The following is a 12,527-nucleotide window of genomic DNA, read 5'->3' as shown; positions in this document are numbered from 1 at the left end:
GAAATGTTCATATTAGGCAAATGTAAAATTCTACTTGTAATTTTTCTATATCTTCTTTGCATGTTAATATGTAAACTTTCTTGTGTCTTTTAACAAGTAGAATGTGTTGATTTTATGGATTGTATAATGTTATTTGTGTTTTTGTTTCATTCTTCACAAATCTTTACTATGGCTATATTCTTGAAACTGTCTGTGTTGTCTGTTAGTTCCATCTTTTAGATGCTAACAGTTCTCTGTCTTATCTAAAGATGTTCTAAAACCTGCAGCAACTGAGCCACCTATGCCCAAACTGCCAGCTGAACCTAAAGTGGTACCAGTGGCTGTAGCCAAGCCAGAGCCTAAACCTGAGCTTAAACCTGAACCAAAAGCTACACAGAAGCCAGAGCCTAAACCTGAGCCTAAACCTGAACCAAAAGCTACACAGAAGCCAGAGCCTAAACCTGAGCCTAAACCTGAACCAAAAGCTACACAGAAGCCAGAGCCTAAACCTGAGCCTAAACCTGAACCAAAAGCTACACAGAAGACAGAGCCTAAACCTGAGCCTAAAACTGAACCAGAAGCAACAAAGAAGCGAGAGCCTAAACCTGAACCAAAAGCTACACAGAAGCCAGAGCCTAAACCTGAGCCTAAACCTGAACCAAAAGCTACAAAGAAGACAGAGCCTAAACCTGAGCCTAAAACTGAACCAGAAGCAACAAAGAAGCGAGAGCCTAAACCTGAACCAAAAGCTACAAAGAAGCCAGAACCTAAACCTGAGCTTAAATCTGAACCAAAAACTACACAGAAGCCTGAGTCTAAACCTGAGCTTAAACCTGAACCAAAAGCTACACAGAAGCCAGAGCCTAAACTTGAGGCTAAACCTGAACCAAAAGCTACACAGAAGCCAGAACCTAAACCTGAGCCTAAACCTGAACCAAAAGCTACACAGAAGTCAGAGCCTAAATCTGAGCCAAAAGCTACACCGAAGCCAGAACTAAAACCTGAAACTAAGTCAGAACCTAAGATTTCAGTTTCAAAGAAACCTGAGTCAACGCTAATAACAGGTATTGTTTAGCTGCCTTTTGTAGAAAATGTGCTTGTCTGTCTGTCTGTCAATTAATCTCTGTCTGTCCAATTCTGTTTGCCTGTATGTTTTTATGTGTCATATTCATTGTACGTTTTTATCATATGTTTGTTATCTTTGTGTAAAAAAACATTGTGTGTCTTCAAATATTGCTTTTGTCCCTTTATGTATGGTTTCTTTATTCATTCAAGTATTTTCATGTTATGTCAGTATTTTCTTAATTTGAATGTTTGTTAAAAGAACCAGATGCTCCCAAGAAGCCAGAAGCAGTACCACAATTAACTACAAAACACGAAGAGCTTTTACCTCAGAAAACAGCCATTACACAAAAAGGTAACTGTCAAAAGGAAACAATTGTGAAATTACAAGTGAAACTGTACATTTGGTTCGTGGTATTTTATTTTATGTCATGTCTTTTTATATATATATAGCTGTCATATATATACATATATATATATATATATATATATATATATGTATGTATATATATATATATATATATATATATATATATATATATATATATATATATATATATATATATACACGACAGCTATTTTTACTATAATGGGAACTTGTGTATTGTCTGTGTGTTGTAGCAACCAAAGTTGCTTGTCCAAATGTTTAATTTCTTAATCTTAACCTCTTACCAGTCTTTGATGTATTATACACGTGTCATTGTCTCCTTTATCTGTATAAGTATAACCAAAATATCTTCTTTCCAAGCTCATGAGGTGGTGCAGGCAACAGAAACACCAAAAATAGAACCAGATAAAAAATCAGACCTTGTACCATCAGTTGCCCCTGAACCTCCAAGGATGACAAAACCTAAACAGGAATTTTCTGCAACACTGAAGGCTGAGCCAAGTAAAAAACTAGAGCCTGCACTTGTACCAGCAAGAAAACATGAAGTACAAAAGACAGATGTGTTTAAAATACCTGAAATTACACCTGCCTCTAGAGAGCTGGTAGAAGTCCAACTGGCTAAAGAGCCAGAACCTACCCCTGTGACAGTATTTAAAGAAGGACCAAAAGCTATTTTCCCAGAAGCTCCAAAAGTAGAGCAAGGACTAACACAAAGTCACCCAGAGTTGCCTCTGGCAAAACCTATCCAGGAGAAAGAACAGGCACCTCTTCCTAAACAGAAGTCTCCCCCAAAGAGAGGTATAATTTCCAAACCTTTAACACAGTTTTGTGTTCTTATTGAACTTTTCCATTAACAAATATGCGTTTTATGCATAAAACTTGCGTTTGCCAGTAAACACCCTCAAAAATTCTTTCATGACTTGAGTACAAAAATCATGATCTATTCTGGATATTTTTAGTCTTAAAACTTGTGTTAGGCGTTTGTCTTTTTTTTTTCTTATACAATTTCTACTTTTACAAAGTGGTTGAACTTAAATATCCAGACGTTCCAACTGAGGAAGCACCCGTCCCTGAACCTCAAAAGGAGATTGAAATGGCTCCTACCAGAGGTAATGATCGGTTGATCTTGGGGGTTTGTCCTTAATATCTTATCCAAAAGTACTTCTTGGATTATGTGTTATGTCTTTAACACTGTGTGTTCACATCAGTATATGAAATGGTACTGATCTTTTCAACAGAACACATTTTACATGTATAGTGTTCAAATGCCTTCATGTCTTAATGTCTCCTTTTAAACATGCTTCTGACACCAGCAGATGGTGGAATCTTAATTTGTTTTATGTATTTGCAGCTTCAAAAAAAGTTGAAACAATTGAAATATCTAAGAAATTAGAGGAAATTTCTGTAACAAAGGAAGTGATTTCACGACAGGAAATCTCATATGAAAGTGATAGTATGTCATATCAACCTATGGAGACTTCATTGAAGGGGGTTCAAATTAAATCTGAAATTAAAGCACCAATTGAGAGTGAGCTGATGAGAAAACCTCAAACTGAAATAAAGGTTGCTCCTTCCAAAGGTATGCTTCCTAGGCCTTGGTAGTTTCTTCTAATCAATCATTTTTTTCTTACACATACTTAAACAAGTAATGTACATTTACAAAAAATGTCAGCTTGGGTTAGTTGGAGAACAGTTATCATAACAGATTACCCAAATGAAAGTATTTTCAGTAGAGAAACTGAACGGGTACTCAGATGCAAAATTTATATATATACATATAGTAAAAGGCTATTAAAAAAACAAAGTCACCAAAGCCAATGTTTATACATTTACAATAAATGTTTATACAGGAAATATTAAGATAAAATCTACTAATAGAGGAGTAGTATATTATTTGTATTTTTAGTCTGTTACTAAATATTAATCTTTCCATTTCAACATGGTGATATCCTCATTTTTTGCATCTTTATACTCTTAGCAGCTCAACATATTTCAGAAAGTCAACAAGTGGAATTGTCTAAGAAAACAGTGGCAAAGAAAATCTTTTATGAAACTGAGAACAAATCTTATAAGACTGAATACAGTATGTTGAAATCATCTGAAGTTACAACTCAGGAAACACTTCTTGAAGAAATACCTGCAGATAAACCTCAAAAGAGGACGGAACTGGCCCCAGCCAGAGGTATGCTTGGTTGGTCCTGAGGGTTTTTCTTCTGTAATCCTTAGTTTTCTTTAAAAAATCTTCATGTTTTAATTTGCAGCTCAATCTGTAACGGTTTAAGACCTATTCAATTTACATCACAAATTTATCTAGTACAATACACACAATTGCACAGAAAGACACCATGTTACAGATTAGTAACTAAATGTTAATAAATTCAATTAGAAATTTTAAATGTTTTGCTCAGTGCCATATGGTACAATTACAGTTTCAATCTTGTATCTTTAAAGATATTGCACCTTCCAAGAAAGTTTTAGAAGAGTTTTCAAAGACTCCCCTTACAGCGGAGATGTCTAAGAAAACTGAAGAGATCTCATTGGTGGAGGCAGTGATTTCAAAAGAATCCTCATATAAAATTGACAGTATTCAGTATCGTCCTGAAGAGGCTTGTCTGAAAGTACCTAAAGTTAATCTTGCAGAAGTGCCATCTGAGAAAAAGCCAGCGGCTAAAACTCAAAAACAGAAAGAGACTGGTCTTTCCCAAGGTATGTGTGATCTGGAAGGCTGTCTGTTTAGGATTTGTTTAAATAGTCAGTATGATAGATTACTATCTATGAAAATTTGATTGGGAAATCTGGTTATAAATATAAATGATGAAAGTAAAATATTATCATATTAAGTTTTAGTTTGGCAATTACTTACATACTTAATTTAAGTATGTTAATGGCTTAAATGTAATGAAAAGTAAGTGCACATATGGGGCTGTATTTTTCTTCATATGCATGTGTGTCTCTGTGTGTTTAAATGCTCTTCTTTTGCCACATTATACAATCTTACAACTTCTTTCATCTTTAAAGTCTACACAGCTCCAAATAGAGTTGAACAAACTTTACACACAGTGGACAGTTCTGCTGAAACTAAGATCACCGAAGTGGAGCAAGTGGATTCAAGTGAAGAACTTTTATACAAAGCTGCTGACATTCCATGTCAACCTGAAGAGACTCAGGAAGTTTATGTGGAAAAAAAGGTGGCTAAGGTTGACCAAGTTTTCACAGCAGAGGATTCACTAAGGAAAAAGACTTTGTTGTCTCAAGAAACAGTAACAAAGGACAAGATCCCTGAAATTAAGGCTGAACCAATTACACAAGTGATGCAGTCAGAAACAAAGAAGATGTCTAAGACTTCTGGTATTTTGAAAGAAGCTGAAAAGCTTCCAGACTTGGTGTTCAAGAGTGATGTGTCTCAAACTAAGCCAGAAATTATTACTAAAGTGGTGACAACAAAAGAAGCTGTGTCTATGAAAGTAATACCCAAAGAAAATAACATTAAAATGAAGAAAGAGCTTAAAATGTCTGAAATAGGTACTTTGACAAACACGTATACATGTGCCGTCTTCTTCACACTCTCTTATTCTACTCTGCCAAATATTCACACTCTTAAGGCACTTTATACAAAGTGTTCTTTGTCTTGTCTTTCAATGCTTGCCAAATAGGCAAGCGAAATTATCTTATGTTCTTCTTTTGTTCTGTAAAGTTGTGTTCAAATATTTCATTACTCTCGAGTTTCAATATAGCAAATATAGAAACTCATGAACACTATTCCATTTTTTAATTTAATGAAGTATATGGTCTATTTTTTAATGCAGTACATAAATGCTTATTAACTTTTTTGATTGTGACAATGACTTGCTTTTATTTAAAGTGCCAGTTGTTGAGATGAAGCCAACACCTGAGGCACCAAAAGCAACAGTGACACCACAAAAAGTTTCTCTACCTCAAGGTACTGTTTTGGGCATTCATGACTTCTGTTCTCTTTTTTCCCCCTTTTTTTTCATGAGATGGTTGTTGGCTAGATGCTATTTTATAATACAAAATGGGATGTCTATGTTAAATGTTTCTCTTCATGTGCAATGCAGCACATCTTTCAATGCATAATAGCAATTCTTGACTGTGTCATTGGCATGATTTTATTTAAAGAGCCAACCGTGGAGAAGATGGCAATACCTGAGGCACCAAAGCCAACAGTAGTACCAGTTGAGAAAAAAGTTTCTCCACCTCAAGGTACTGTGCTGGCTTTCATGTCTTTTTTTCCCTATTCTCTACTTCTGTGTCCTTAACACAATATGAGATGGCTTTGTTAGGTGTTCTTCTTGTATAGCTTGAAAATTGTCAGCACCTCTTTCTTTACAATTATAACAATTATGGCTGTGACACTGGCATGATTTTATTTAAAGAGCCAGCTGTGGAGAAGAAGGCAACACCCGAGGCACCAAAACTGATGGTGGTGCCAGTTGAGAAAAAAGTCTCTCAACCTCAAGGTACTGTGTTGGCTTTCATGTCTTCTGTCTTTTTTCTGCCTGGTCTCTTCTTCTGTGTTCTTATCACAATTTGCAGTGGTTTTGTTCGATGTTCCTCTTCTTGTGTAGTTTTTGTAATGCTGTTCTTGCAAATCTTGTTTGTGACATTGGCATACTTTTATTTAAAGAGCCAACTGTGGTGAAGAAGGCAACCCCCGAGCCACCAAAGCCCACAGTGGTTACAGTTGAGAAAAAAGTCTCTCCACCTCAAGGTACTGTTCTTGGCTTCCATGTCTGCTGTGTTTCTGCTATATTCTTCTATGTCCTTAATACAATTTGAGATGGTTGTGTTAAATGCTCCTCTTCATGTACATTTTGCAAATTCCGTAATGCTGTACATCTGTCCGTCCCTAATACATTTTCTTGACTGGCTTGCTTTTATTTAAAGAGCCAACTGTGGTGAAGAAGGCAACACCTGAGGCACCAAAGCCCACAGTGGTGCCAGTTGAACGAAAAGTCTCTACTGGTCCAGGTAGAGACTCTTTACATGCCTTGAGTGTTCTCTTCTGTGTCTGCAGTAGAGTTTTGATTTGTTCTGTTTTTGTCTGTTCTGTAACACAGTGGCCTTTATGTACATATTATTATTTCTTAATAACAACATACTTTTCATTTAAAGAGCTGACTGTTGAGAAGAAGCCCACACCTGAGGCACCAACAGAAACACAGCTTGAACAAAAAGTCTCTCCTCTTGAAGGTAGAGTATTATGTCCATGTCTTCTATTTTAATGACATTATTTCTTCTGTCTTCAAAAATGATTTTTAGCACTTCTTTATGCATCATATTGTTTGTTTGTTACAATGTCATGCATTTATTTAAAGAGTCCACTGTAAAGAAGGTATCACCTGAGGCACCAAAGCCAACAGTGTTGCCACCTGAGCAGAAAGTCTCACCTCCTCCTCGAGGTAGTGTCTCAATTTCCATGTCCTTTGTTTTTGTTTTTGTCTCAACTGTTCTCTTCTGTATCTTCAGCAGAGTATGAGATTTTTTTTTTAGTTTGTGTTGCTTTTATAGGGATTGTATCTTCTCTGTAACATATTAGCTCTTTCCATGCAAAAATGCTCAATTCTTGAGTGTGACAATGGCATGCTTCTATTTAAAGAGCCAAGTGTTGAGAAGAAACCAACAGCTGAAGCACCAAAGCCAGCATTAGCACCAAAAACAGTGTGTCTTCCTGAAGGTACAATATTTGTTTTTATGTCAATTATATTGTGCCAATATTACTTCTCTTTTTATCATAATTTCTTATATGTTACAATGGCATGATTTTCTTTAAAGAGCCAACTGTGGTAAAGAAGGCATCACCTGAGGAACCTAAGCCAACAGTAGAGCCACTTGCACAAAAAGTCTCTCCTCCTCTAGGTAGAGTCTTAGCCTCTTCTGTCCCCTTCTTCTTGTTGCTTTGTCAGTCGTATTTTATTTTCTCTTCTTTCTTAAATGTGCATATAATCCAGTATGTAATTCAATTTATTTTCATACATATGATTATTTTTCACTGTGAAAATTACATGCTTTTATTTAAAGAACCACCTGTTGAGATTAAGCCAACACATGTGGCACCTGAGCCAGCAGAGACACTGGTCGAGAAAACAGACTCTCCTCCTCAAGGTATAGTGTCAGTTTTTTTTTTTTTTTTTTACTTTTCACATTTATTTTTTGTGTTTATTATATGTCTTTAATTCTGTGAGACTTTTTTGTACTTTGTATTGTGTCATACTTCTAGTCTCTAGTCAGGTTTTTGTCTTTCCTACATAGTATATATTACTTTTCACATATTTATGGATTTTATTTGTTTATTTGTTTATTCATATTTATTGAATTATTGTCCTATTATGTTTCACTCTCTCTAAACACTAATAATTATTTGCCATGTTTGCCTTTTAACATTTTGGCTATTATATTCAAGTAGATATCTAAAGCAGTAGGTCTCAAACCTAGAGGTCCATGAATTTTAAATATTTATAATTTTATAAAATTAATTATGGAGAGTTCAGGAATATAAAACTCTATGACTATAACAAAATATAAATATGACTATAACAAAATATAAAATATTGTTAATACAAATGTAAAGAATGTTCATGAGGTTCAATTCTGTATTGAGGGGATCAAATGGGTGCCTTTTTACAGTTAAAAGGGTGCCTGGGTACAAGTTTTTAGAACCCCTGAGTTAAACTATTCAAACTCATCTGACTGAATATAACACACAAAAGTGTAATGTTAGTGCTGTGCTGCTTTAATTATGTCATCCTTCACCATTAATTATGACTGCTTTCTCTTTTAAAATGTGCTAATCTCTACAGATCATGGTCCCGTTCAAGCTCCTGGCCCAGTCCAGAAAGGTATGTACTTTATTAGCTGTATGATGCAGATTTTAATAATGTAAAGTATGCTGTTAATTATTAATAATTGCACTCCACTGGTTTCTTTTATTGATGTTCTGTGTTTTGTGTTATTTGTCAGTCTTGTTTCTTTAGTTCAGTGAAAAGGTTATTGCAATAAAAAAGTTATATTTGTTGGCAATGAGTCAGTTATCATCATAAATACTGTATATGGAAGTATATTTAGGTCATCAGTACCAAGATCTGGCTAAGATCTGGCTAACTGACATCAGTCAAATTAAGTGTCGTGTATTGTATTTGGCTGTCCTGAGTCTTAAATATTGTGCTGTTTGTGATGTGACATTTATTGCTTTAGAACAATATATTAAAGCCAATGAGAAACAAGAGAAACAGGATATTCCAGTCAAGAAAGACAAGATGCCAAAAGAAGAGAGACCTAAGGCTCCAACCCAAACTATCAAAAAAATATCCAAGATACCACCAACCAAACAGGAACATGAAAAAGTAGTGCTAAAACCAGTTGAAACACCTGAAAAATCAAAGGTTGCACCTATGAAGAAAAAACAAATTACATCGGCAGCTAAAAAGATAGAAGTGTTCACACCAAAACCTGTGGGTCTAGAAGCCAAAAGTGAACATAAAGATCCTGAGATACTCACAAAAGCAAATAGAATTCCAACAGAGAAAAATGAGATGGAGAAATGCTCTTATACACCATCAAAAGATGAGGAGAGGTCAAAAAAAGATGAAAAGCCAGGCAAAGAAGACAAGGTCAATATTCAAGCAAAGAAGACAGAAAAAAGTCCAAAAGATGAAGCAAAGCCACTAATAATTAAAAAGGGTAGACATATTCTAAAAGAATGTGAAGAAAAAGTGGTCATATCACTAAAACCATTTGAACACATAAAAAAGATTTCTGAGCATGAAAAGATCTCACCAAAGGTTGAGAAACCTGAAGAAGAAAAACCGTCTCTGACCATAGTAACCAAAGTAAAACAAAGTTCAAAAGAAGAATGTGAAACATCTGTTCTACAAAAGAGTGGTTCTCTGCCAGGAAAAAATATGGAAGAAGAGAAAATATCTCTGAAACCTGTTGAACTTGTCAAAAAAGGAGCAGAAGTGAGAGAGACTCTTTCACCCAAAGCTGAACCCATTCCACTGCAGAGGAAGTCCAGTGCAACAGTTCCTAAAAAAGACTCACCTAAAGATTTAGTAGAACCTGTTACTCTGAAAAAGGTCCCAATCACTTCCCAACAGAAAAAAGCATCTCAGGAACATAATGAAAAAGCAAAAAAGCCACTAATGAAAGAGTTATCTCCTGGAGCTGTGCAGCTAGAAAAGATTCCAACTCAGCAAGAAGAAGAAGTACTTGAGGAAGAATTTGAAGACAAAAAGGAGGAAGAAGAAGAAGAAGAAGAAGAAACATGGGGTTGGGAGGTTGTTCCTTCTGAATGTTATGAAGCAGAAGAGTTTGATACCACCTTGGAGGATGGAGCCATTGAAGCTCCAGGCGGCACTGGTGACAAGATAGGTGAGAGGGAGACCAAAACCTCACCATTGGTATTTTATTCTTGACCCTGCCCTCAAAAATAATCACAAATAATACATACCCTTTATAATTTAACCTCCAAAATACAGTTTTTAACAAATTTGGCTTCATCTTCCTCATTGTTTCCAGTATGTTCACTTTTATTTTTCTGTCTTACCTTCATTCTTTTCATAAGCCCATCATCCTAAGGGCTTCACCTAATTGTTTGTATGTGGATGTCTGTTACTGTGTGTGTAAATGTCAACTGTTGTCTGTCTTTCGTAAATGTCACATATTGTTTGTCAAAAACAGTTTTCATCTATTTTTCAAGTATGTATTTTCTTAATCTTCTAATTATATGTCATTCATTTACATCAGTTATTTCTGTAATATGCATGCATTGTTGATAAAAAAAATCATTAGATATTCTTGGCTACCATTGCAAAGAGTCTGAGTATAGGTTAAACACAGTTTAATCAACAAACTGCAATTTTTTACATCTGCTATTATTACAATATTTGAAACAGATGGAAAACCCAAGGAAGAAGGCGCACTAGGCAGAGGCAGAGGGCTTAAACGTAAGGACACTGTTCTAATTTTGTTAAAATATCTAAAATAAGTAAGCATTAATTACACACCGTGTTTCCAGTAGCAATTTAACAATGTTCTTGCTTCTTCCACATTACTTTTAGCACGCCAAACTCCATCACCTGGTGATGCAGGACGTGGAAGAGGGCTTAGGCCTGGTGGTGGTGGTGGTGACAAACCTCCTGGAGAGTCACCATTTGCTTTCCAGCTTAAAGCTGTCCCTCTCAAGTTTGTGAAAGAGGTTCAAGACATTGTGCTGTTAGAGGCTGAGTCTATTGGTTCCTCTGCTGTGTTTGAGTGCCAGATTTCTCCTTCCACTTCTATAACTTCATGGATGAAAGATGGAAGTAACATCAGGGAGGGTCCAAAGTACAAGTTTACTTCTGATGGAAAAGATCGAAAACTGGCCATTATTGATGTTCAGCTGTCTGACAGAGGGGAATACACATGTGTTGCCAAGCTGGGAAATAAAGAGAAGACCTCAACTGCCAGACTTATTGTTGAAGGTAAGCACAGTTTTGAGCACAGTCCACCCATATTCCATACTGAAACTCTAGGGTAAATTCAGAACAAATACTTTACCCTTTATCTTAAATAGAGCTGCCTGTTAAGTTTATCAAGACCCTGGAAGAGGAGGTGTCTGTGCTCAAGGGACAGCCCATGTACTTGACTTGTGAGTTGAACAAAGAGCGAAATGTGGTCTGGAAAAAGGACGGAAAAGAAATCGAAACAGTTGCTGGCAAGATAGCCATTAATGTCATTGGGCTGCAACATGCTGTGACAATCCAGGATGCAAATGATGATGATGCTGGTGTTTACACATGTGAATGTGAACAACTCAAAACTCAAACAAATGTGAAGATTTTGGGTATGTATAAGACTTTAAAAAACACCTACCACAAATTATGTATCTTAACTGATACATATGTACAATGACATATAATAACAATATAAATATTATAAATTATGAATGTTCTTTGCAGAAATCATCAGAGACTGGTTGGTGAGACCACTGAGAGACCAGCATGTGAAACCAAAGGCCACAGCTACCTTCAAATGCGAGCTTTTCAAAGACACTCCCAACTGGAAGTGGTACAAGGGAGATGAAGAGATTCCAAATGAGCCCACAGATAAGACTGAAGTCAAAATTGATGGAAAAGACATCACTCTGACTATTAAGAATGCTCAACCAAATGATGTTGGCGAATATGCAATGGAAGTTGAGGGAAAACGATATCCAGCAAAGCTCACCCTTGGAGGTAAGTAGCATGGTGATTTGACTTATTATTTTGTTTTTGTTTTATGTTTTATGGAACTGATAATTGGTACTTTTCATGTTTTATGTTTGATACCAACATAGAGCGTGAAGCTGAGATCCTGAAACCCCTTGCTAGTGTGGAAGTAGTTGAAAAAGAGGAGGCCAACTTTGAAACTGAAATCTCTGAGGATGACGTGCCCGGAGAATGGAAACTTAAAGGGCAGGTTTTAACAAGATCACCGGTAAGACCTGATTATATTTTTATGTAACGATCTATGCTTTGCAGGTTAAGACCACCATACTTTCTTGATATATTGCAATAATATTCAGATAAGTATTAAGTTTTTGATAATATATTACCAAATCTAACATTTAAAATTGACTATTTCTTTGTTTATTTTCAAGACATGTGATATCAAAGCTGAGGGCACGAAGCGCTTCCTCACTTTGAAAAATGTTCAGCTTGATCAGGCTGGTGAAGTTACATACCAAGCACTGAATGCTCAGACAAGTGCTATGCTTACAGTGAAAGGTAAAGCAACCATTAAAATGTTATCTTCCCAGAAAAAGAAGAATGTTAATAGTTTTGTAACAAATAATTTAAAGTTTGCATTACACTGAGCTCAATGTTGTCGTACCTCCCAGAACTGGAACTCGAATTCACTGACCCACTGAAAGATGTTTCTGTGCCTGAAAAGAAACAGGCTAAATTTGAGTGTGCAATCAATAAGGATGTGCCTAAAGTGATGTGGTTTAAGGGTTCTGATATTATTACATCTGGAAATAATTATGAAATCATTGATGATGGGAAAAAACACATTTTGATTATAAATAATTGTGAATTTGAGGATGAGGGAGAATACACCA

The 12,527-nt window shown here is 35.8% G+C and overlaps 1 protein-coding gene across 7 annotated transcripts in view; it reads left to right on the top strand.

The window, feature by feature from the left end:
• ttn.1 (titin, tandem duplicate 1) overlaps nt 1–12,527 on the top strand; it is a 137,078-nt gene that overhangs the window by 38,748 nt on the left and 85,803 nt on the right. For 6 of the 7 annotated variants that reach the window (XM_058391679.1, XM_058391678.1, XM_058391677.1 and 3 more), the window contains 24 exons: nt 249–1,043; nt 1,304–1,396; nt 1,790–2,227; nt 2,452–2,538; nt 2,781–3,008; nt 3,408–3,611; nt 3,881–4,135; nt 5,292–5,369; nt 5,567–5,650; nt 5,824–5,907; nt 6,075–6,158; nt 6,335–6,418; nt 6,563–6,640; nt 6,766–6,849; nt 7,047–7,124; nt 7,223–7,306; nt 7,469–7,552; nt 8,248–8,286; nt 10,342–10,392; nt 10,507–10,908; nt 11,001–11,270; nt 11,386–11,661; nt 11,763–11,902; nt 12,066–12,192. In XM_058391679.1, coding sequence (XP_058247662.1) covers nt 249–1,043; nt 1,304–1,396; nt 1,790–2,227; nt 2,452–2,538; nt 2,781–3,008; nt 3,408–3,611; nt 3,881–4,135; nt 5,292–5,369; nt 5,567–5,650; nt 5,824–5,907; nt 6,075–6,158; nt 6,335–6,418; nt 6,563–6,640; nt 6,766–6,849; nt 7,047–7,124; nt 7,223–7,306; nt 7,469–7,552; nt 8,248–8,286; nt 10,342–10,392; nt 10,507–10,908; nt 11,001–11,270; nt 11,386–11,661; nt 11,763–11,902; nt 12,066–12,192 — 4,227 coding nt within the window. The remainder of the gene's footprint in view (nt 1–248; nt 1,044–1,303; nt 1,397–1,789; nt 2,228–2,451; nt 2,539–2,780; nt 3,009–3,407; nt 3,612–3,880; nt 4,136–5,291; nt 5,370–5,566; nt 5,651–5,823; nt 5,908–6,074; nt 6,159–6,334; nt 6,419–6,562; nt 6,641–6,765; nt 6,850–7,046; nt 7,125–7,222; nt 7,307–7,468; nt 7,553–8,247; nt 8,287–10,341; nt 10,393–10,506; nt 10,909–11,000; nt 11,271–11,385; nt 11,662–11,762; nt 11,903–12,065; nt 12,193–12,527) is intronic. The other variant, XM_058391681.1, reaches the window with a different exon arrangement.

The sequence above is a fragment of the Hemibagrus wyckioides genome, linkage group LG06, assembly GCF_019097595.1.
Source record: "Hemibagrus wyckioides isolate EC202008001 linkage group LG06, SWU_Hwy_1.0, whole genome shotgun sequence".
NCBI classification, from domain to species: Eukaryota; Metazoa; Chordata; class Actinopteri; order Siluriformes; family Bagridae; genus Hemibagrus; species Hemibagrus wyckioides.
The sequence above is the reverse complement of the archived record's forward strand: the minus strand, read 5'-3'. Positions and strand labels throughout refer to the sequence as shown.